Source organism: Anguilla anguilla, chromosome 19, assembly GCF_013347855.1.
Source record: "Anguilla anguilla isolate fAngAng1 chromosome 19, fAngAng1.pri, whole genome shotgun sequence".
Lineage (NCBI taxonomy): Eukaryota > Metazoa > Chordata > Actinopteri > Anguilliformes > Anguillidae > Anguilla > Anguilla anguilla.
The window spans coordinates 16,128,961-16,153,161 of record NC_049219.1 but is presented as its reverse complement, the minus strand read 5'-3'; the positions used below and the strand labels follow the sequence as shown (position 1 = coordinate 16,153,161).

Sequence of the window (24,201 nt, the reverse complement as noted above, 5' to 3'; positions counted from 1 at the left end):
AAGAGTAAATGTAGACTTGTTTTTGCAGACTCTCTCATGGGTTTTTTGATTGAGGGCTGACAATCTCCAACAAAAATATGTGCAAGCTTATTATAGTGAGAATATGTACATGTGGTCCTTTAGTTTCACTCATAATATAATTATGTTTTTTTAATGTATTTAACGCATCATTGCGAGCTTGTAAAGGATTTAATCATGCGTCTAATTGCGCTGGTTAGCCTTTCTTAGAACATGGTAACTTGTGAACAAACTCTTCCCATCTTGTCTCGCATATACACACACACACACACACACACACACACACACACCTCAGCTTCTGAACCCACAACCAGTGAACAACATGTGATTTTCTGGTTTCAAAGGTGGGATCTGAAACCATCCCCGTGGGCACAATATATCCTCCTGTAAAAATGACATCCTAATGACCTGTGTGTGTGTGTGTGTGTGTGTGTGTGAGCACGCTGTGTGTGTGTGTGTCTGTGTGTGTGTGAGCACGCTGTGTGTGTGTGTGTCTGTGTGTGTGTGAGCGCGCACTGTGTGTGTGTCTGTGTGTGTGTGAGCGTGCTGTGTGTGTGTGAGCGCACACTGTGTGTGTGTCTGTGTGTGTGTGAGTGAGCACGCTGTGTGTGTGTGTGTCTGTGTGTGTGTGAGCACGCTGTGTGTGTGTGTGTCTGTGTGTGTGTGAGCGCGCACTGTGTGTGTCTGTGTGTGTGTGAGCGCGCACTGTGTGTGTGTCTGTGTGTGTGTGAGCGTGCACTGTGTGTGTGTCTGTGTGTGTGTGAGCGTGCTGTGTGAGTGTCTGTGTGTGTGTGAGCGTGCTGTGTGTGTGTGAGCGCGCAGTGTGTGTGTGTCTGTGTGTGTGTGAGCGTGCACTGTGTGTGTGTCTGTGTGTGTGTGAGTGCGCACTGTGTGTGTGTATGCGAGCGCGCGCATGTGTGTCTGTGTGTGTGTGAGCGCACACTGTGTGTGTGTCTGTGTGTGTGAGCGCGCACTGTGTGTGTGTGTCTGTGTGTGTGTGAGCGCACACTGTGTGTGTGTCTGTGTGTGTGAGCGTGCACTGTGTGTGTGGCTGTGTGTCTGTGTGTGTGAGCGCACACTGTGTGTGTCTGTGTGTGTGAGCGCGCTCTGTGTGTGTGTATGCGCGCGTGCGTGTTTGGAGTGAGTAAGTGCGTCTAATTACATATGCAGCATGTCTTCTATTACCGCGCGGCGGGTTGTGACGACTGAGCGGTGATGTCAGCAGCAGGGTTCAGGCTTGTATATATTTTGAAAAGGCAACTTTCTTCTGCGACCGAGCAGACGAGCATCGGCAGCTCTAGACAAAACCCTCCGGACGCAACAGCAGCTGCACTTGTGCCTTTCCAGCCTCCCGTGCGGCTCTCTGTCCTTTTCAGTTGGTCAAGCAGAGCGCGTGTTCTCCCTCTTGAGAGCTTGCAGTAATATCGGACGCTGACACTACTAAGTGTTAAAAAAAAAAATAAGAAGAAAGAGCTTCTTTTTTTATTATTTTGTGTCTAGTTTTGTGAGAAATCCCCAGTGGATTGTAATCTAAAAGAGGAAGAGGAAAGCAACCTGAGAAGGCTCTTCATCAGCAAGTAAGTGTTTTTCCTTTCAGTTTTCCGGATGATCTCACAATTGTGAACAGCTGAAGTGATATCAGTTGTCATTAGTTTTCTGATACTCTGAAGCATGAATTTAATGTCCATAAAAATATGACAATTTTATAAACTTTATTTCTTTGGGAAATCAGGAAATAATAATGATTGAGATTGACATTATTGAAAAATTATGGAAAAATCATTATTATTTCATTAAAAAATTTTCTTTATACTACGTTTTCATCACTGAAAATTGATTTTAAAAATCTTACCGAAGTTGTTTTAGTCATAGACATCTTTGAAGGCGATTCTACTCAAAACATTTTTGTTCAAATTATGCAACCGTGTAACAGGACGTGTAACAACATAACAGGACATGTAACGCTGTAACATCACAGCACAGAATGTTTTATCCTGCTGAACACTGAGTATCCCTGTGATGTTTCTCCATGTACACAGAGTACACTGTGCAGAGAGTGAGAGGGCAGGGAGGTGTGTTTATACCTGCTCAGAGTGGTCACTCCGTAGTTCATAAGCTGCTTCATCACCTGTGGAACAATCTGCGCTCCTTCAACCGGCTTTTCAGTGCGCTGAATTTTTTCTTTCTTTTTTTAAAAAGGGGGGAATACTGAGTGAGGTAGCGCGTAACTTGCACGTTTAAGGAGAGATTAGACCCCCCGGGGGGTGGGCTGGAAGGAAAGTCTCATTGGGAAATACGTATCCCAAAAGACCTCAGGAGAAGAAGAATATACTCTACAGCAAGAAACGGAGTTTTCTAAGCTTATGAACCGTGCAGTTAATGTGTGTGAGAACTGGGTGTTAGGAGGTGTTCTGTAGTTTTACCTGCTTCCTGACATAAAGCTGTGATTTGAGCACATCTGTTTGAGGCTTCACACCCCCCTGGGGGGGAGACATTTCGGCTTTTAATAAGGGAGTAAGGGAGTGCTGTAGAGCAGCGGGACCGGGTCCCGCAGGCTGTGGACTCTCAGTGCCGCCCCTGATCTTGTGCTTCCACTGATTCTGAGGTACCCCTAATTCTGAGGTACCCCCTGAACAAGCTATCCTGTCACTGTTACCTGGGCCAGCTCCACACTTGCACGCAATGTGCTATAGCATGGCCCAAATCAACCATCCTTTCTGATGATACAAGAAATAGCTTCTTTTTTTATTTTTTGCTGTATTTTACTGCCTTGTAGCAGACGCTCTTACCCAGCGAGACCTACAGCACAAACACACGTGCACAGATCAGGAACTGAAGAGCAGAAATTCCCCACTGAGAGGAAAGTTTAGTCCCAAGAGAGGCATGAAATGCTGGAACTCCAAACCCAGCTTACAACTTAACTGGCCGATAGAAAATTTAACAATTATGCAAAGAGCAGCAAATCTAATGAGTATTAAACTAAGACCCATTAACAACAGCAACTACAGCCTCAGAAAACAGACACAGAGGTTACTTTATTGTCTGACAGTTCACAGCGGAGGACTTAATGGCCCACAATGCACTGCTTCACTTGTACAGCACCGTCGCCTTGCGATATTGCCCGTGTGCAATGGGGTGTGGGTATTTAATCAACGGGAACCAGGAAACGGCAGCAAAGATTTCTGTCTTTGGCACAATCTCCCACGGCTCCCCGCCTCGCACACACTGTAAAAGACGTGGAGTGTTTTACTATCAGCCATCTCAGAACGCTCTCAAGCGCTGCGGCTAATTACGAGGAATGCCTGGCACAAGCCCAGATCACGCTCCAGCTCACTCTGCCGTCTGGATCTGACCAGGCATCAAAATGTGAGCTCAGCTGGTTCCCCCGTCAGCTTCACCAAGCTGTTTCTCCACCATTCACCAAACCACGGTTTTACTAACGACTACCTGTTTCCCATTTTATACGTCCTTCTTTAAAAAAAATCCCACAGATTGAGATTTTGAGGTTTTTCACTTCTTTCCCCCTGAAGCCTGACATCGGTCTTGCAGATGTGCAGGCAGCCACATGAATATCATTCCAATAGCCCACAACAATATCTCATCAGGGCGACCTAACCGCTCTTTGTGATCCCGAGAGTGGCAGGGCGTAGACGGGAACGTTCTCACGGGTGTCGCGTACAGAACGTTCCCACACAGGCATTCCCAGGAAACTCGCGGAAGTCTGTCTGTCCGCACGTCCGTCGGTCACACCGATCAGTGACTCACCAGCGCGAACGTCTGCAGAGAAACTCGGCTCCTTCTGGGTGGTGAATAAGACCACTGCAGAGAAAGAAAGAAAGAAAGAAAAAACAGTGAGTCTAAGTGTGAAAGGAAGAGAAGTACACCTGTGTGAGTTCACACACTGGAGGAAACTCATTTAATATCCTCCCTTACATTTTGGGACCGTGCTCGACAAAACAGACCAGGTACCCATCCACGCAGTGGCAAACAAGCAAACCCCACGCCCTGATACTAGGAGGGGCAGTCTCGGCATTAAGGCATCGGGGCTGTTTATTGTACAGGCAATATTTCACCCAGCGTCAGACAGCATTTTGAGGCTGAATCGGGGCAGAAAATGGCGCACAATTAGCCAAAGCCGTAAAGTCAAACGCTGAATTAGTTTTTAGCAGCGCGTACAGACCAAAGACAACCCGCTGACCACACTTTCCACCCTTCATTCACTCTTTAATTCCCCATCAACATGTTTTCATTTGTTTTTAAAGACATCTACAGACCAAAAGTAACTCTTCAAGAACAATGTTTTTTCTTTTGGTGTTTATGGCTTTTTTTCTCTGAGCATCGGGGATGAATTAAAAATGAGCAGCACGACACACTGAAGGGGTGAGGGGTGTAGTCAGCTGGAGAGAGAAGCAGAACAGGGCGGGACGGGGCGGACGCGCCCCCGTGCTTCAGCTTCTGCTGAGACGTGGTCCTGCTCAGGTGTGGGACGCACACCTGAGTCTGACTGCGCACGCCCTTACCTGACGAGAGAAAACCCAAAACTCAAAGTCACCTCCTGGGTACCCATTCATATGCCTACCAGATTCCTCTATCATTTTTTTGGGAACTCCTCCCCCCCCCCCCACAGTCCCACTCTCCACTCCCCACTAATTAAAACACAAGGGCCAGAAACACTGTTTCAGGCAGACTGGAGCACAGCCATCAGAACACATTCCAAACGCAGTTCACTGCCTGCCTGCCTGCCTGCCTGCCTGACAGACTGACTGACTGACTGCGCTGTGTGTCAGGGGGTGGAACACGGAGTACTGAGAGAGGGGAGCCAAACACTACTTGCTTTTGTTGGGAGGGGAGTAATTATAAGATTATATGACTTCTATGACTATATGGCTATGCTATAAAATAATATTTATTAATTTCTTTGTACTGTGTATGTGTGCGTGTGTGTTGGGTGTGTGCATGCATGTGTGTGTGTGTGTGTGAGTGCGTGTGTGTGTGTGTGTGCGTGTGCGTGTGTTGCACTCTGCCAAAACCCAGCAATTTACCATGAATCAAAAACAGCTTTCCTGGCCCAGACCCCAGCAAGACGTTGGCCGCCAGGAAAGTTGTTTTTTTTTGTTGTTTTTTATTTATTTATTTTGTTTTTACCTGTTCATATGCAGGTAAAGTAGACCTTGCAGAATGGAATCATATGAGGTCTTTTTTTCCTAGCGAATTTGAAAGCGTCAAATTAGACGGGAGTACCCCAGCAAGCAGTGAGACAACGTTTCTTTTTTCTTTGGTGGGGGGGGGGGGGGGGGCAGGGAGTGTTCCTTTTTTTTTCTTGCGCTGGTGCTTTAAAATTTGGGCCTCTTCCTAAAATTATGACCCCTGCAAACTGAAGCCTGTAAAATACGGAGAGCTTAAGGGAGTCATTTACCACCTGCTGAACCAACCGTCCACCCCCCCCCCCGGGCTTTGGTTACCTAATCATACTTTGGCCCTTTTTACCTACAACAAGAGCTGATCAGCACTTCTCGGCCTCGTCCAGTGACGTCTGCCATCGCTCTTCCCTTCCCGAACATACTTTCAGGCTTTGTACGCAGTCCCAATGTAAATGAACGTAAAATGGAGTCCGTTTATGCTACTTCCAGCTTTGAGTGCACGAAGCTGGCTTTGAAAAGCGGAGGGTTTTCCCATTTTCAACGCCGGTTTTTGAGTAACTCGTTCATGGTCAATTTGACATCAAGGACCGGGCAAAAGGAGAAGGCAGTAATATCAGGAATCAAATGTGCACTTAATCCCATTAAACTCCTCTGTCGCGGTTCATTTGAAACCAAAGAACAGAGCATACCCATGACCGTCATTTCAAAAAGCAAATTAGTCATATTTTCATTCATGATTTTTTGGAAATACCTCCCTGGTCCAAATTCCCAGAGGCAGAGCAGAAGAAACATGTGAACCTTAATGAAACTAAAGTTTTAAAAAATTATTTTTAGGTTCTCTTTTTTAAAAAAATACTGTGGTTTTCATGGGCTCCCTGTTTGCACAGGCCCGATACAGACATTACCAAAATGCACTGCGGTCAAGGGGGTAGAGACGGCCAATTCTACAGGGGCTTCGCCCGGGACAGGGATACACTGGGACAGGGGTAGACTGGGACGGGGATACACTGGGACAGGGGTAGACTGGGACGGGGATACACTGGGACAGGGATCCACGAGGACAGGGGTAGACTGGGACAGGGATACACTGGGACAGGGGTAGACTGGGACAGGGGTAGACTGGGACGGGATAGACTGGGACAGGGATAGACTGGGACAGGGATACACTGGGACAGGGGTAGACTGGGACAGGGATACACTGGGACAGGGGTAGACTGGGACAGGGGTAGACTGGGACAGGGATACACGGGGACAGGGGTAGACTGGGACAGGGATCCACGAGGACAGGGGTAGACTGGGACAGGGATACACTGGGACAGGGGTAGACTGGGACAGGGGTAGACTGGGACGGGATAGACTGGGACAGGGATACACTGGGACAGGGTAGACTGGGACAGGGATACACTGGGACAGGGGTAGACTGGGACAGGGATACACTGGGACAGGGGTAGACTGGGACAGGGATACACTGGGACAGGGGTAGACTGGGACAGCGGTAGACTGGGACAGGGATACACTGGGACAGGGGTAGACTGGGACAGGGATATACTGGGACAGGGATCCACTGGGACAGGGATACACAAGGACAGCGGTAGACTGGGACAGGGGTAGACTGGGACAGGGATACACTGGGACAGGGGTAGACTGGGACAGGGATACACTGGGACAGGGGTAGACTGGGACAGGGGTACACTGGGGGATTGATCTGGACAGGGATAATTCAGGGCCTGCTGTTGCCCTCACTAAGGTGTTGCATGACACCTGCACTCAGACGTTCGCGCTCAACCAGAAACACTGACACGCTCGGTTAACTGACACCTCGCTAGGGCCAGCGAGCACGGGACCCCCAGAGCTCTCCACTGAGAGGCTGCAGAACACACACTGAGACACACTCACACACTCACACACACACACACAGAGACACACTCACACACACACAACCCTTACACACACTCACACACACACACTGAGGAAACACACACACACACACAACCCTTACACACACACACACACACACAGACACACTGAGGAAACATTAACCACCATCCCCAACCCTTACACACACACACACACAGAGACACACACACACTGAGATACACTCACACACACACACACACTGAGGAAACACACACACACACACACTGAGATACACTCACACACACACTGAGGAAACACACACACACTGAGGAAACACACACACACACACACACACTGAGATACACTCACACACACACTGAGGAAACACACACACACACACACAACCCTTACACACACACACACACACACACACACTGAGGAAACATTAAACACCCTCCCCCAACCCTCACACACACACACTGAGACACACTCACACACACACACACAGAGACACACACACACACACAGACACACTGAGGAAACATTAAACACCCTCCCCAACCCTTACACAGAGACACACTCACACACACACACACACACACACACACACACACACACACACTGAGGAAACATTAAACACCCTCCCCAACCCTTACACAGATACACTCACACACACACACACACACTGAGGAAACATTAAGCACCCTCCCCCAACCCTCACACACACACACACACACACGCAGACACAGAGACACACACACACACACTGAGGAAACATTAAACACCCTCCCCCAACCCTTACACAGAGACACACACACACTCACACAGACACACACACACACACTGAGGAAACATTAAACACCCCCCCCAACCCTTACACAGAGACACACACACAGAGACACGCACACGCACACGCACACGCACAGAGACACGCACACACACACACACTGAGGAAACATTAAACACCCCCCCCAACCCTTACACGGAGACACACACACAGAGACACACACCACACACACACACAGAGACACGCACACACACACACACACACACACACAGAGACACACACACACACACACACACACAGAGACACACACACACACACACACACTGAGGAAACATTAAACACCCTCCCCCAACCCTCACACACACACACGCACACGCACAGAGACACGCACACACACACACACTGAGGAAACATTAAACACCCTCCCCAACCCTTACAGAGAGACACAGACACAGAGACACGCACACGCACACACAGACACAGAGACACACACACACACTCACACACACACACACACACACACACACGCACACACTGAGATACACTCACACACACACACGCACACACTGAGACACACACACACACACAGACACGCACACACACACACACACAGACACACTCACACAGAGACACACTCACAGAGACACACACACGCACACACAGAGACACACACTCACAGAGACACGCACACGCACACACAGAGACACACACTCACAGAGACACGCACACACACAGAGACACACTCACACACACACAGACACACACTGAGGAAACATTAAACACCCTCCCCCAACCCTTACACAGAGACACGCACACACACACACAGAGACACACACCACACACACACACGCACCCACACACACACAGACACGCACATGCACACACACACACACACACAGAGACATGCACACACACATGCACCCACATAGACACACACTCAAACACACAGTGAGAGAGAGAGTGAGGGTAAGAGACAGACAATCAGAGAGAATCCTGAAATATGTTTTTTTATGGGAGAAGGAAGGTTACTAGATAGTTTTTATTTATTTAATTTAGTTCGTTTAATTTGTGTGCAGTGCATTAGCCATGCAAATGAAGCACACTTGAAATTGAATTTAACCGGAATTTTAAGTTGAGAGTCCCACCCAAATAGTTCAAACGCTGCAAAATACTGGGAAAGATAAGAAGAAAAAAACAAAAGAAATAAAGAAAAGAAAAGAAAAAAAAACAGTCTCAGAGCCCTGGAAGTCTTTCCACGGCGGCGAGACGAGACGCACTGATTGGCTGCCAAAACCTCATCAGAGCTCCTCGGCGTCCCTTCGTGGGTGTGAATCGGTGCGCGCGAGGAATGTTTCCTATAAACAGCTTTCAAACGGCACGAGCGCGCTCAGTAGGACGGTTTGTCAAACGGCACGAGCGCGCTCAGTAGGACGGTTTGTCAAACGGCACGAGCGTGCTCAGTAGGACGGTTTGTCAGGCGGCACGAGCGCGCTCAGTAGGACGGTTTGTCAGGCGGCACGAGCGCGCTCAGTAGGACGGTTTGTCAGGCGGCACGAGCGCGCTCAGTAGGACGGTTTGTCAGGCGGCACGAGCGCGCTCAGTAGGACGGTCTGTTTCTCTTCGCCGCGTCAGACGCTCCCTCTCTTTTTCGCACGGCCGTCAGCAGCCGCCGCACAACCACGCTGCGACAAAAACCCCAAAAACAGAGACCTATTTTTAACCCCACCGCTGGTGTCCTGCCCCACACTGGAGTGTACATGAATGTTAAGGGCTCCCCCTCCCCATCACCCGCTCTCCCCCTCTATCTCTCTTGTTTTTCTCTCTCCCTCCATCTCCCACTCTCCCATACTTGTTTGTGATGCTCCTCACGCCCCGGTCCCCACCCCAGTCTTGGGGGGGTGAATGCTGGGCCCGGCTCCAGGGCCACACGCACCAGCGGCAGCCCTGTGTGGCGTGTGCGCCGTGTGGCAGCGGTGGCCGCGTGTGGTGTCTGCATGGAGCACGGTGTGCGGTGAGGGTCAGACCGCCGGTGAACCACGGCTGTTTGTGCTGGTGGAGAGGAGCACCGAGCCTCAAACCCCCCCACCCCCACCCCCACCCCCACCCCGGGCCAGGTGAAGACAGTCAGTGACTCACTTACACATTATTCCACTGGTTTGGGGTAGTGGGAGGGTGGGGGTGCGGGTGTCTATGCTGGAATTCCTTACCTCCACATTCCGTGGGTATGAGGTCATAAGGTACAAACTTAACTTTAAAAAATTTTATATGTATTTCAGCTTCTACAACTCCTAGCAGCAACAGCAGAAGAGAAATAGAGGTCATTTTAGAGCAGATCCCTTATTTTAGGTCATTTTAGAGCAGATCCCTTATTTTAGGTCATTCTAGAGCAGATCCCTTATTTTAGGTGATTCTAGAGCAGATCACTGGGAGCGGGCGTCCCATCCAGCCACAGCAAAATTCACAACCGCCCGTTTGGGACGAGTCAAAAAGCTCCTTTTTGAAAACTCAAAGGTAGAAAAACTACACCAGTCTATTTTTAGATTCTGAGTGAAAATAAAACAGAAAGTAATATCCACCAGAGGCCAAAGAACAATAAGGTGGAAATGCTGTTTATTCAGCAAAATAAAAGCACCCCAGTTTTGGGGGAGGCATCGGCATAGATTAGATTAGATTAGATTCAACTTCATTGTCATTGCACAGAGTACATGTACTGAGACAACGAAATGCAGTTAGCATCTAACCAGAAGTGCAAAAGAAGCAGTAAAGTGCAGCACCAGTTAAACAATGTGAGAATTAATTAACTCCTTTGCACCTCCCCCTCCTCCACCCCCCCCCCCCAATCCCAGTACCCCCAGTTAGTCTCAGTGTTCCATAATCCAGATCAAGCTTTTGCCTCCAACTCCAAGTGCAGTTTCTCGCTTTTCAGCAAATTGCCTCTTTGGGGTGTAAAGAATGCCATGAATTTCCTTCATGCGTATCCTGGTGGGGTGTAAGGAGAACGGCAGCACACTGCAGGAGAGGTGTGTGTGTATGTGTGCGTGTGTGTGTGTGTACATATGTGTGTGTGGGTGTGAGTGTGTGTGTGTGTGTGTGCGTGTGTGTGTGTGTGTGCACATATATGTGTGTGTGGGAGTGAGTTTGCATGTGTGCGAGTGTGTGTGAGTATGTGTGTGCAAGTGTGTGAAGTATGTGTCTGTGAGTATGTGTGTGCAAGTGTGTGTCTGTGAGTATGTGTGTGTAGGTGTGTGTGCAACTGTGTGTGAGTGCACACGTGTGTGTGTGTGTGTGTGTGGTGCTTCCAGGCAGAGCAGTGTCCACTAACAAACCCCCTCCCCACCCGGTGTGTGGTGTGTGTGCGCTGCCAGTCTCAGCGCTGCTTGGGCGCCCCCTCCCTGTGGCAGTGGGGCGGTGCGGGGAGCCCTCAGGCAGAGCGCGCGCGGGCGGGCAGCTAGCACACACACACAGCGTACAGCTAGCACACACACACACAGCGTACGGCTAGCACACACACACACACAGCGCACAGCTAGCGCGCGGCGCACAGCTCCCCCCTCCCTCCACCCCCCTCCCATCCACCCCCCCCCCCCCCCCCCTCCAGCTCCAGCCTAGCGCCAGCCAGCGCTCCTCAGCTCCTATAACCCAGTCCAGCTCCTCCGCTGCCTTACAGTCATTACAGCAGCCCAGTGCAGCATCTACTACCCACACCGGGGGCCATACACGCCCTGGAGCAGACGCCTTTTACCCCTGCTTTACCCGAATCTTTCTACTGGGATACTTTTACTTGGGACTGTTTTTAGAAGTCATCATCTTCTTTTCTTCTCTTTTTTTTTTGTTTTTTATTTGTTTGTTGTTGTTGTTGTTGTTGTCAAAACTTTAAAAAAAAAAGAAAAGAGAAAGACAGCAAGTTTGATTAACGTAAGTTAAGTAAGTAAGTTTAAATTAAGTACGTTTTTTGTACTTTTTGAAGTAAGCTGGACACATCTGGAGATGTGTGCGTGAGCGCGCGCGTGCATGTGTGTGTGTGTGTTCGTGTGTGTGTTTGAGCATGTGTGTGTGTGTGTGTGCGTGTGAGCATGTGTGTGTGTGTGTGTTCGTGTGTGTGTTTGAGCATGTGTGTGTGCGTGTGTGTGTGTGTGTTCGTGTGTGTGTTTGAGCATGTGTGTGTGTATGTGAACATGTTTGTGTTTTGGGGGGGGGGGGTATGGTTTTTGGGTGGGAGGGTGGGCTAGCAGAAGGCTTTGGGATCTGTTATGCCAGGGGGAGTTTTTCCCACACCTCACTAACTCCCCGTGTAATCATCTGGGTTTATTTTCTCAGGGGCGTGATCACCTGGGCTGACCCACCGGGCCCCCCCTCACTTTCTGCGCTTCTCTTCAGCCGGAGAGTTCCTCCTTTTCTCTCCGACCGGACTGGGAGGTGAAGAGAGGTCCGACCCGACGTTCTGTGGAACCCCTACTCTAGAAAAGTAAGCGCTGCTCCTCTCTCTCTCTCTCTCTCTCGCGCGCCCCTCTCTGCTTTTTAAGAGCTCCGGTCTGCTGCAGGACGGGCTGGTGCGTTACTGTATATTCTGTACTGTACATTCTGCACAGTCTACTAGTCTGAATTACAACAACTGGTTGCTTTTTTTTTCAGGAAAAAAAAACTTATTGTAAAATAACAAGCCAATCATTGCATTGTGGATTAAACGCTCAGCTGTTTAGCCTCTTGCTTGTGGAGTTATTTACTAGACACAAGGCATTGCAAACAGTGGATAAGTATTCTTATATAATAGCAAACACGGACTCAAGTTTATGTGGACAGACTTCAGGGATAATGCATCATTATGCACCAACTAGAGTAAAACGGCAGGATTACACCACCGCCTCAGCTCTCCATGGAACTGACGTTATGTCACAAGCATGTCACGAGCGTGTTATGAGCGTGTTATGAATGTGTTAGATTGAAGTTATGAACCCGTCATGAACTTGTTAGATTAAAGTTATAAACATGTTAGATTAAAGTTATGAGCATGTTATGAACTTGTTAAAGTTATGAACTTGTTAGATTAAAGTTATGAACGTATTACATTAAAGTTACGAACGTGTAACGTTCTTCATAATTGAAGTTTTGTTTCAAGCATCGTAAGGCTGTCACAGGCAGCGCATCTTAACTAAACAAGGTGCTTTCTCTTCCCTCCTGGCAGGGAAGCTCGGCCGCAGGATGGTGTGTTTCAGGAGGCTGTTCCAGCAGTGGAGTTTGGCCGTGTTCTTGCTGTGCTCCCCCGTGCCCCACGATGGGAGACCCACTGAGGCGCTCAGCGGCAGGATGTGAGTCGCTGTGTTTTTTTGGGTTTTTTTTCCCGCTCGTTTCCGGGGCGACGCTGCTCCGGTTTCTGGGCGACTGCTATGTCCTGTATGAAATGGCTTGCGATGGTGTTGGGTTATCTGGGTTCAGTTAAGCACAATGCTTCAGTAAAATGAGCAAGGGACAATTATTTTTCAAAGATAATAATTATAATTATTATAATAATAACAACATGATCTGTAATATGCATATTGTAAAAATACTTGCACAGTTGGAGAGCAGGTGTGTTGGCTCTCATTACATGGAAAATGGATGACTTGCGTCGTTGTTTTGATAGACTTCAGCTACCTCCTGGCAAGTTTACTTTCAGTGGGGAGAAAAACATGTCTATGAGGACAGATAAAAACACAGGCTTCTGAAGCTGTGAGCCTCAACCCTTTATCCCCCAGGAGTCCTTCACCATCCCCTTCTTCACCTTTCTCTCTTTCTCTTTTTCACTCTGGGATTTACCCCAGATCTCTGTCTCCCCCCCGCGCCCCCGTACCCCCGTACCCCCACCCCACCGGGGGGGGGGGGCAGAGGTCTCGGACCGTCTGCTGAGAGCAGAAACAGCATTTTCCACCCCGCGCCCCACAGCCGCTGTCTGCAGGGCACGCGCTGGGGCTCACGAGGTGTTGAGGAGCAGTGCGTTAGGGCGTTAGGGTGAGGGGCGTTAGGGCACGCACTGGGGCTCACGAGGTGTTGAGGAGCAGTGCGTTAGGGCGTTAGGGTGAGGGGCATTAGGGCACGGGGGGGTCCAGCTGAGGATGCGTGTGATCGCTGGTCAGGGACAAGCAGTCTGTCCCCCCCCCCCTCACGCTGGAAGTCAGTCGGGTCAAAGTCACATTTACAGACCCGTAGGGGGCTTTTCTCCTGGGGTTCTCACGTCTGAAGCTGGGGTGCTCATACCTTTATCCCAGTGGAGGGGACCCTAAAACACATGCGCATTTATAAAACGGTTCTGCTCCCTTCCAATGTTAGGTCTTTACGGATTTAGAGAGAGCGTTTCCTCGGACAGAATCTGTAGAGACCGATCACGGCTTGATGACATCCTGAGATGCATTTTTCTGTAAGTTAATCTTTCTGCCGCGAAGCCCAGAGAGAGAAATAGATTCTGAGAGGCCCGTGATGTTTTCCCGCAAAGCAAAATACAAACCGGTAAATAAATCACAGCCGTCTGAGCAGAAACGCACTGTGAGTTTGAGTCTCACCTCTCGAGTCTCACCTCAACACAACGGCTTTCGTCCCACAAAACTGGGCCGCTAGACCCTAAAATACATGCTGGGATAGAGTCCTGAGTAGGCACCTGGTGAGAGACTGAGGTACGGTGGCTTCAGGTGCACTGTCAGGTGACACAGGGTCCCTGCTGATGTAATAAGACAGATCACATGGGCCTGATGATCCCAGTCCTCCAGCTGACCCTGATCACACAACGCAATCCATGAGGAAAGAAATGCTAAAATGCAGACCATTGTGCATTTTTTTCGTTACGTTTTTCTGCCAACGTCTTAGATTTGATAAATAACTAAAACAGCAGACTTTCGTGTGTGCTAATTTTGAATTTTTGAGTTGCGTTTTTTTCTTACGCAGTCTTTTTCAGTTGGCAGTCAGGGCAGCATCACAGATGAGATGTGGGTGACACACATTTTCATCATCCTGTTCCTTAACTCCCGTCTAAATCTGGAAATCTGCATCCAATGATATACCGCTGAACCAACATCATTTATGTGCATAATTCATTTTGTATTAGTCAGTCTATGCAGTTTGGGTTACTATAAAGCATATATTTCCTCAAAAAATAAACAAACAAAAAAAACTGATATCCTCTTTCAAATCAAAATTCTTTTGTTCAAACATAAATAATGACCCTCACCGCCCCCCCCCCCCCCCCCCAACCCAAGTTATTGTTTCAAATGTACAGAGCCTACAGTACAGATGATGCTTTAATCAAATCCATTTTTATCAACCATGCAGCACTGAATATGATCTCAGTGTGGTCCATCAGTTAGGAAATCAGGGGAGGCATAATCACAGCGCGCAGAAGGGAAGTGGACAGCAGGCAATCAATTCCCCTGGAGCGCGGCCAGGCGGCACTACGAGCCACACAAACGTTTCCCCGGCCCAGTTTGGGACAGGGAGTTCAGACGGGAGACGCCGGCAGGGGCACCGAAATTAGGGGCATTGTGGTTACTGCCGAAATGCCGAGCGCGTTCTCTTCTCCCGGGCGCACAGGAACAATTAACTTCAGGTGGGCCAAATAAAGATTTCTGTTGGAAGCCTGCCACCTCAGGATGTTTCAAGATTTTCTCTCTTCTTTTTTTTCTCTCTCTCTCTCTCTCGCTCTCGCTCGCTCTCTTTTCTGTAGTCGTGCCGATGGGAATATTTGAAGTCTGCTTATTAAAGGTTAAAGGTACGGGATCTCTTTTCAAAGGGCTCACACCCCCACTAATTTCTTCAGCAGGGTTGAGCGTTCCAGGAAATATCTGTGTATATATAAACAAAGCCATTTTCAAAAGCAAAAAAGTTTTTTTTTCTCCCACGCCTATATGTGCAGCAAATCCGGACTTTGATATTCTGCCCTACAGGCTGAAAATGTATTTTTGCTTTTTTTTTTTGGGAAAAAAAGGTCCCAAAGCCTTAATAGGTGCAGCAGCTGTTGATCCCGCTGAGTTCGGAACCGATCGTTTTATGACGGAGAAATGTTAGCGGGATTTATCGGTCCCGTTCTCAGCCTCCACTTCCCAGATACCCCACATAAACGCCTCCGATCGACTGAGCACATTCCGCGAGACCCCCAGAAATACTTTACTGATGGTAAAACAGGAAACTGCAGGTTCCTCCACCCCCTGAAAGATTTCAGCACACACTCAAACACACGCATGTATGCGCGCACGCACACACACGTACCCCCGCTAGGCACAGGACGGCAGAGATGGGCTGGGCCCCTGCAGCGTTTGTGTTATCATGGAGAGATTAGGCCCCGCTGAGTAATCACACCCTGGGGTGAGACAATAGAACAAAGCTGCTTCCAAACTCCCGCCGAGCCCAGTATCTGCAAAGATAACACACACACACGCACACACACACACACCCTTAAAGTCAGGCTCGACTTCCTGTCTGTCCTGCATCCTCGCTGTGCGCTCCCTAGCAGAACTGAGCCAAAGCGGGAGGGATTGAAACCCGTGACCTCTCGACTCACGCTCGCTGACCCCGCCCTTCCTTTAACCCCCCCCAGCCTGCCAGGGGCCCCCCAGGGGCCCGTATTGTGGTGTTCTGTGTTTGTGCTACATTATTAACACCTACAGGCGCGCGCACTAGCGCTAACCTCAGTGCAAGTACAGAGTAAATATTAGGATTAGCATCCCTTAATCACTTAGCAGCTGCAGCGCAATGCGCCGTGGGAACAGAAGCAGATTCAGCTCCGCCCCGCCCCGCCCCCCCCTCACTCTCAGCAGTGTAATGTACAGCATGAGCAGACCATGTGACCTCAGACAGTCTGGGATTGGCTCCGCCCCTCACATTTGCTGATGCTTGGCTTTGCTTCTCCAGAAGTTATTCTTTTTTTCCCTTCTTCATTTTTCTCTTATCATTCGCAGTTTTGCAGGTCAAATTAAATTTTTTGGCAGGATTAATTTCCAGCAAATGAAAAAAACAAAAGAATGTCATCATGAGGTTGTGTAAGGCAGATGCGGTTTGGAGGCTGCTTACTAAGGGTCTGGTAATTAATACGCTGTGACAGGGGACTGGGCCTTTTCCCTGCTCAGGCGCTAATGCTACAGTGACAGCGAGCGTTCCTTACGTGTCAGCAAGTCTGGGGAGAACGTTCGTTTCCGCAGAAAAGGAAAAGTCGTCTCACAACTCCTGGCACGGAGGGGCATCTCATGTATCCGTTTTAAACACGAGTGGAAAAAGGGCCATATTTTCTCCGTTTATAAATCATTTTGTATTTCGATAGCTTTCGGTATCATATTCTCTTTCTCACACTCACACACACACACACACACACTCTAGGGGATAAACTCGGCTCCACCAAGCCACTGCACTAGGGCTCGGAACCGCCACGACATCCCGCCATTCCGTGGAGATTTAGCGGCTCAGCTCGGGGATTTCGCTGATGTCACTGAACTGCGTGGTGTTCGGCTGATTAGCATAACGGAAAACCACCGTCACACTCGTGTTCATCATCTGCGTTCTGGAGAAAGGGCCTTCGTTCCCCCTCAGCCCTGTCTCGTAGTACTGAAGGAAACGTGTACTCCAGCCCTTGGCAAAGTATTCAAAATTATACCTTTGCCATTTTTTCCTTAAAATAAATGATTAATGTACAGATACTGTCCGGTGTGGCGAAAGGAAAAAAGGGTTTCACTTCACTGTGTAAAAAAGGGAGAAACAGTGATGGCTTGTGGGACCTGAAACACACACACACACACACACACACACTTCATTCACCTCCCTTTGTCGTGTAAAGCCACTTTTCTGGGGACCAGGGTGACCTCAGCGTGACACACCTGCCTCGCCTGCTAGCAGAGGCACGCAGCCCAGGCTTTAACGGGGCAGTCTCACCTTTCGCTCGCGATGCCCGCGTGCTGTCGCTCGATGCCCGCGTGTTAGGGGGTACGGCCGGGGAACCGCCTGAAGTGAAAACTGAGTGTTCCGTCCGGTTCTAAAACACACAAAAATAAAACTTTTTACTCTCCCACAAAAGTACACCTAATCAAATTTACCCACTTAGATCACATTTCAATTCATCTACAATTAGATTAATCAATGTACTTGAACAAAGGTTTTGAGCTGTTGTTCGAGCACTACTTATGCAATCACAGGTTGTACTCAGTACGCTACTTCTATGTAGCTATTGATATTGGCCTTAATTCAATCAACATTTGTCCTTAATTTTTCCTGAAACATAAATGCAAGCATCAGACTTTCTTCACAAACTAGGTTTGTCAGTTTTAGTGCTTTCTGAACTTGCTTATAAAGTTTTTAAAAATGTGTTTTTAATTGTTTGTCAAAAGCTGAGGATAAATGTTGAACTAATCCCACTCATTGCCTCTTACACTAAACTCTAAACTGTCCTGTGTGTTACGCAATCACCACAACCTTGCAAATATGAATGCATATTCTTAGTTCATTATTCTCTCTCCCTCTAACCTCAGTCGGCTAATTAATTAGGTATTATTAAGTGTTGCCAAAGGTTAGAAGTTATCAGAAAGACTGTTTGACCTACATATTTCTTAATTTATGCCGCCACCTATTGGTGAATCTACGAACGCCGTGTTCTCAGAAAAGCTGGGCATAAGGACGCCACCGTAACCAAAAATAAAAGTGCGAGGACCGTGAAATGCCATAACATTAAATTCTGCTTTGCCTTGGCATACTGAAAGATTCCAGTTCTTAAAAATATAATTGCTTCAAGACATTTGGACAGCGTGCCCCCATATCCAAATCCTCATGGTTAGGAGTGTAGTCTACGGTAGCTGTCAGTTGTCAACACGCAAGCACTTAAAACGCAATTGAAATTTCAAATGAGCCGTATTTGCATAAACATTTTTGGGGGAAAGTAGGCTATATAACTGTAGAACGAGCGGTGTGGGGATGAGAATATAGTTTTTTTCTTATTCACTTATTTCACGTATCGTTTCTTACTGCGTGGGTGTGGTCAATTCATCGCTGCAATATACATAAAATCCATTTGAAATGTAGAAGTGAGTAAGCATAACAGTTCAACATTTCTGGCTGCTAAAATAATGACACCAATACAGTGAACGTAGTCTTGGCAGAGTAGGCCTGTTGAAATACGTTAAGTTTGCCTTTTTAAAGAGACGGTTCAAACTTTCAAAATCAAATTCGCAGTTACCAGTGCGTAAGGGTGGTGTACGGCTGACCGTGTTTTGGTTCCATTTCGACACGGTTTTTTTATGCCCAACACAAGACTTTATTTACTCACCAGTAGTTTTTTTTTCGTGGACACGACTCTAGTGTTGGAATAGCACATCAAAATATCACACACCGCGCTCCCGTATAAACAAGCGGACCGAATGTAAAGCCGTTATTGTGCAGCAGAGCGAGTCTCGAGCTGGCACCGGGGACAGGCGCGAGCCCCGAGACGTGCCGGCTTCCACACTGAAGGTGTTACGAATCACTCTGGATTTATTTTAGTTAGGTACGAGGATCTGGAACTGTGTGGATTTAAGGTAAATATAATATCAAATAGTCACTGGAGGGCGGCCAAGTTTGGCAAGCCTTGATTGCTTTAAGTAAAAGCACATTTAACGGAGGCGAGTGGATGAATTCGGCAGGGGGCGAATTATCAGTACGTCTCGCGCAGGGAGGTAAAACGCTTGAGGGGGGTTAGAAAATTATGTGGTGGTGGGGGGGAGGGGGGTGAATGTTCCATTTAGGAGTATTCCCACATGTTGTGTACACAGCACTTCTGGATGCATTGGCTATTTCACAGTTGTTTGTTAATAGTGTGTGTGTGTGTGGTGTAAATATGTGTATATTATGTATACATGCATGTGGTGCTCAACTAGCCTGTGCTGACCAGCCGCTGTTCTCTCTGTCTCTTTCCATCCTCCAGGAAGCGGTCGGTGACCCACGCCCAGCTGATGCACGACAAGGGTCGCACGCTGCAGGACTTCAAGCGGCGCATGTGGCTGCAGGAGCTGCTGGACGAGGTGCACACGGCGGAGATCCGGGAGCTTCCGGAACGCGCCGGGCCCGTTGGAGGAGGCGGCGGGGTCAGCGTGGGCGTCGCCGCGGGGGGCGCTGCGACAGGGGGCGGAGCGACAGGCGGCGGTGCCGGCGGCAGCAGCGGGGGTAGCACCCTGCACCCGAAACCGGCCGGCAGCACCAAGAACTACCCCATCGGGTTCCGGGTGGAGGAGGAGGGAACCAACCTGCCGCAGGAGACCAACAAGTCGCTGACCTACAAGGACCAGCCGCTGAAGGCCGCCGGCAAGAAGAAGAAGAAAGGGCGCTCCGGCAAGCGGCGGGAGAACGAGAAGAAGAGGAGGAGGGCGCGGTCGCTAGGCGGGGCCTGGGAGCCCGGGAGCGGGGGGCCCCACCCGGACTGGCGGCCGTACCTCAGCCTGGTGGAGGCGCTGCACTAAGACACCGTCAGACTCTGACCAAGGTGAGTGTCTCCCCCCCCGCTCCATCACACGCCCGGCTAAGCAAGCTCAGGTTTATTTGTCATTCACCTGTACGTGAGGAAGCAGGGTGCAGCTGCAGGAGATGGTGCAAAAGGAAAGACACTACTGATACATAAACAGCACAATATGGCAGGGTGTTCATGAGTCTTGCTCGCGTAGATAAAAGGGAACCGTGGGCAGCAATAATAGTCCTTGGGGTTGTACAGGCACTTGTGCCACAAAACGGCTTTATTAGGTCAGTCTGGCTGTTAGGTATGCTCTTTATCTGCAACACTTTGGCTCTTCTTCTGCTTCTTCTTCTTCTCTGTGAGTCTCTTTGGGTTCCAACCAGGAAACAAAACGTTCCCATAATTGCTTTGACTCAGCGGAAATGAACGGATCTGAACTCACCACCGCACAGTGCTCTCTTTGTGTGGTCGGTCGCATCTTGTCTTGTTAAACCTGAGCGTGAATCACAAACCACATGCATCCTGCAGTGGTGATATAAGAAACCCCCCCCCCTCCCCGTTACCATCCCTCAACTGCCCTAACATGTCCCACCAAAAAATACAGCCTACCGAAAATTACAGTGAGGTACACACAAATGTGCCATTGTCCTGTTAGCTCAGCAGGCCCCGCAACAGTGAACTATTCTGGTTTCAAATATTTGCCAACCCTTGAACCCTTGCACTGCACATGTGGGAGGCTTTTGATGTTAAGTAGGGGAATGTTTGCTCAGTGGAAGGTGTCTCTCTTGCATAATTACAAACATGTGGCTGAAGCGCTGGTTGCTTGGTGCTTGGGGGAAGCTGATAGGCAATGGCGTTTGGGGGAAGCTGATTGGATGCTGGTGCTTGAGGGAAGCTGATTGGACGCTGGTGTTTGGGGGAAGCTGGTTGGACGCTGGTGTTTGGGGGAAGCTGATTGGATGCTGGAGTTTGGGGGAATCTGATGAAGCACTGTCAAAACATCTATTCTCTTGCTTTCTCTCCCTCAAACGAGGTCCCCATCCAGCTGGTACTGTTTACACACACACCCAGCCTGATCTAAAACAGACCTCCATGTTGGCCTTGGAACATGCTTTAACGGTCCGGGGCTGGTTTTGTGGGATTTATCTTAACCAGGGACATGTGAATGTTTCGGGGAGTCCGAGAACGAAGCTCTTCTCTCTGTCCTGGACACGGCTACAATGCGTATGCCACAGGCCCGCATCGAGTCCCCTGCATTTCCCCAAACATTAAACCGCATATCGCAAGGAAAACACGTCTTTCCGGTGCCCCCCAAAAAGCGAATACTTCTGTCTGCAAAAACTGTACATTTCTTTTCAACAGTTAACCTTTCTATTGGCCAGAACTTTTTAAATCTGTCCAATGGGACAGGCTAGTTTATTACAGGATTTGGATAATTTACCTCTGGCTGAAACAAAAGGGGGATCTGGAACCATGGAAGGCTTAGAATGGTGCTGCTGTGCTCCAGCTTGTTTAAAAACATGTATCCCCTTGTTTCCTGCCCTCAAAGTTAACTGGTTTCATTCAAAATAGGCCTGCATGCATCATCAGACAAGCAAAGATTTATATTTTTAAAATCATCATAAAATGAAGCTTTTTGCCAAATTGTCCACCTTGTCTGGAGGCAGGACTTGTGGGTTTGACCCTTGACCCTTGACCCTTGCATTTCTGTGGTCTCACGCATACACACTTCAGTATTGGGGACTGAACCCCTTATTAACTGGGTTGTGAGCACCAGCACACTCACCCATTGAGTGTGAGCTTCAGTGCTCTCTTTCAGCATAATTAAACATCAAAGGAGAGGACGTGTCTGCACCACAGAGGGTGTAGAATTGGAATTAGTTAGAATTTAGAATCTATCTAGCATAATTAAATCTGCATTCTGAAACATCAAAGGAGAGGACGTGTCTAGTTAGCTTTAGTCCACCCTGTTTAGATTTGTGATGTCATTATGGAGCAAATGAAATGGTGTAAGAAATCTAACCACTTTCTTCTGTTTTCTCTTCCAGATGCTGAAAGACATTTCAGAAAAAGACTTCAGACTCATGTTGCAGTATTCTGTAATAGTGATTTTTTTGTTTTTTTAGAAAGTAAAAGGGAAAAAAAATATTTATTGTCTGTAAATATTTTAAACGCACCAGAATAGTGACAATGGTAATAAAACATTTTTCAAGGCTCTGTGGAGCTTAAGATTTTTTTTTGGTCATTGTGAATAGTTCCTTTTCCTTTTTTTGTTGTTGTTTTTTTATTTTTATTTTTTATCATTTTTTTGTTTGCCAATTATAAATGTCCAGATTTGCCATAATTTATTTTGTTTGAACAGTGTATTTATTTTGTAAATGTATCACGGTGCTGCTGACTTTCTATATTTTTGTAACATAATGCACTTTAGATATATAAATATATATATCAAGTAATTTTGTTAATTGACCAAATAAAGTGTTCTCTTTTTGTGGTTGATTTTGATGAAGAAAATCCTTGGTCCTCCTCTCTCTGTAGGCAGTCTGTAGCTTAGGTTCGGGCCGAAGATGAACGTTTTGGGCCTGCTGAAGCTCCAGCAGTGTCACAGTCTCGCTCCTGTATGCTGTGTGCGTGTTGTCCGTAATACTTTTGTGTATCAGGACATGTTCGATGTGTGTTCTGTTGTGTACATTGCGCTTGCCCCCCCCTCCCTCCCTCCCTCCCCCCCCCCCCACCCCACCAGTTTTTTCTGGAACCCCGTTTCCCCCCTCCCCGCGTGCTGTGTTTGTATCAGCCAGAGTTCACTCTGTACATAAACTGAATGCGTTGTGACTCAGTATTGTTTGGCACTTGCACTGAGAGAACACCCTATTTTGAAACGATTAAACATTTAACAGTTAAAACCCATCCTGTTTCCTGGTTCCTTGCCATCGCCATCGTCAAACCGCCAACCTTTTTGTTAAAAAAAAATTATTTGTTTTTGTTTTTGGTCTCCATCTCTCTCCTCTCAACGGCGCTCACACCCTCTCATCGAATGTGTCCTCAGACTGTTTCACGTTCTGTGTGTGCATGATTCGCACATATTCCCCACCTGGGCCGGACCTGTGTCTGCGTGCCGATCCATTCAGGCTCCGGGGGGGGGGGGGGGGGGGGGGTTACAGATTTACGGCGGTCGGTAGTGAAGCATCGGGCTGGCATGTAGCGCCCAGCACCCAGAGATTTATTTTTCTCAGGCCTGTCTCATCGCTGCAGTGCGCTGTATCAGAGCGGTCTCCTCTGAAGAGCCTTCTGCCAGCCTCTTTCATTCAGGCCAGGGGCGCCCCTACGTCGTTCTGGGGGACTCCTGGTGCTGAACCCCCTGGTGTTTGTTACCCCCAGGCTCTAGCTCGAGTTCTCTAACACGTGTATTTAAGTTTGTTTGTTATTTTTTTTTTAATTTTCTGCTAGAACTCATTAACACAATGCGGATTGGACTCGTTATCATTCGTCTTTGTCTTTGTATCTTGAGTCGCAGGCTGTCGTTGGGTTCTGCAGCGATGTAGTGTAGCACACGTACAGCGCAGAGCATGTCAGTCACTGGCTGTCACAGGGTTCTGCAGTCATGCAGTATGGCACACATACAGAGTATTTCAGTCACTGGCTGTCACAGGGTTCTGCAGTCATGCAGTATGGCACACGTACACAGTATTTCAGTTTCTGGCTCTTGTTGGGGTTTTTGCATAAGAATGACATCAATCCATGAAGCTTCCCAGTGTTTCGCCTGGAACGCAAATAATCGAAACATAAGAACATAAGAACATAAGACCACATAATGACATAATGACATAATGACTGTAACGGGCCGTCCCGTCCGTCTGCGCCTCTCACTTACCTACAGACGGGAGAGCGTCTCGCGCTACGTCAAGCCTGGGCTTGGACGCCCCCCAAGGGGCTCTGTTTCGTCTGCGTGATCTGGCAGAAGACACAGTTACACAAGT

At 48.4% G+C, this 24,201-nt stretch overlaps 1 protein-coding gene and 1 long non-coding RNA gene across 4 annotated transcripts; one reads left to right on the top strand and one right to left on the bottom strand.

Moving 5' to 3' along the window:
- Positions 1–1,306: 1,306 nt before the first annotated feature.
- Positions 1,307–22,944, top strand: LOC118218789 (parathyroid hormone-related protein-like). Of its 3 annotated transcripts, none has more exons than XM_035401468.1 (5): positions 1,307–1,595; positions 12,121–12,268; positions 12,986–13,109; positions 19,703–20,257; positions 22,273–22,944. In XM_035401468.1, the coding sequence occupies exons 3-4, from the start codon at positions 13,003–13,005 to the stop codon at positions 20,232–20,234; spliced, it is 639 nt and encodes a 212-aa protein (XP_035257359.1). In that variant the 5' UTR covers positions 1,307–1,595; positions 12,121–12,268; positions 12,986–13,002; the 3' UTR covers positions 20,235–20,257; positions 22,273–22,944. The 3 variants fall into 3 exon arrangements, with proteins under 3 accessions (XP_035257359.1, XP_035257360.1, XP_035257362.1); XM_035401469.1 differs by lacking the exon at positions 1,307–1,595 and adding an exon at positions 11,470–11,727; XM_035401471.1 differs by lacking the exon at positions 1,307–1,595 and adding an exon at positions 11,699–11,718.
- LOC118218790 lies at positions 3,034–3,839 on the bottom strand. The gene is made up of 2 exons (XR_004763549.1): positions 3,784–3,839; positions 3,034–3,243 (listed from the first exon to the last, which is right to left on the bottom strand). It is a non-coding gene; the product is annotated as an uncharacterized LOC118218790 (long non-coding RNA).
- Positions 22,945–24,201: the final 1,257 nt, after the last annotated feature.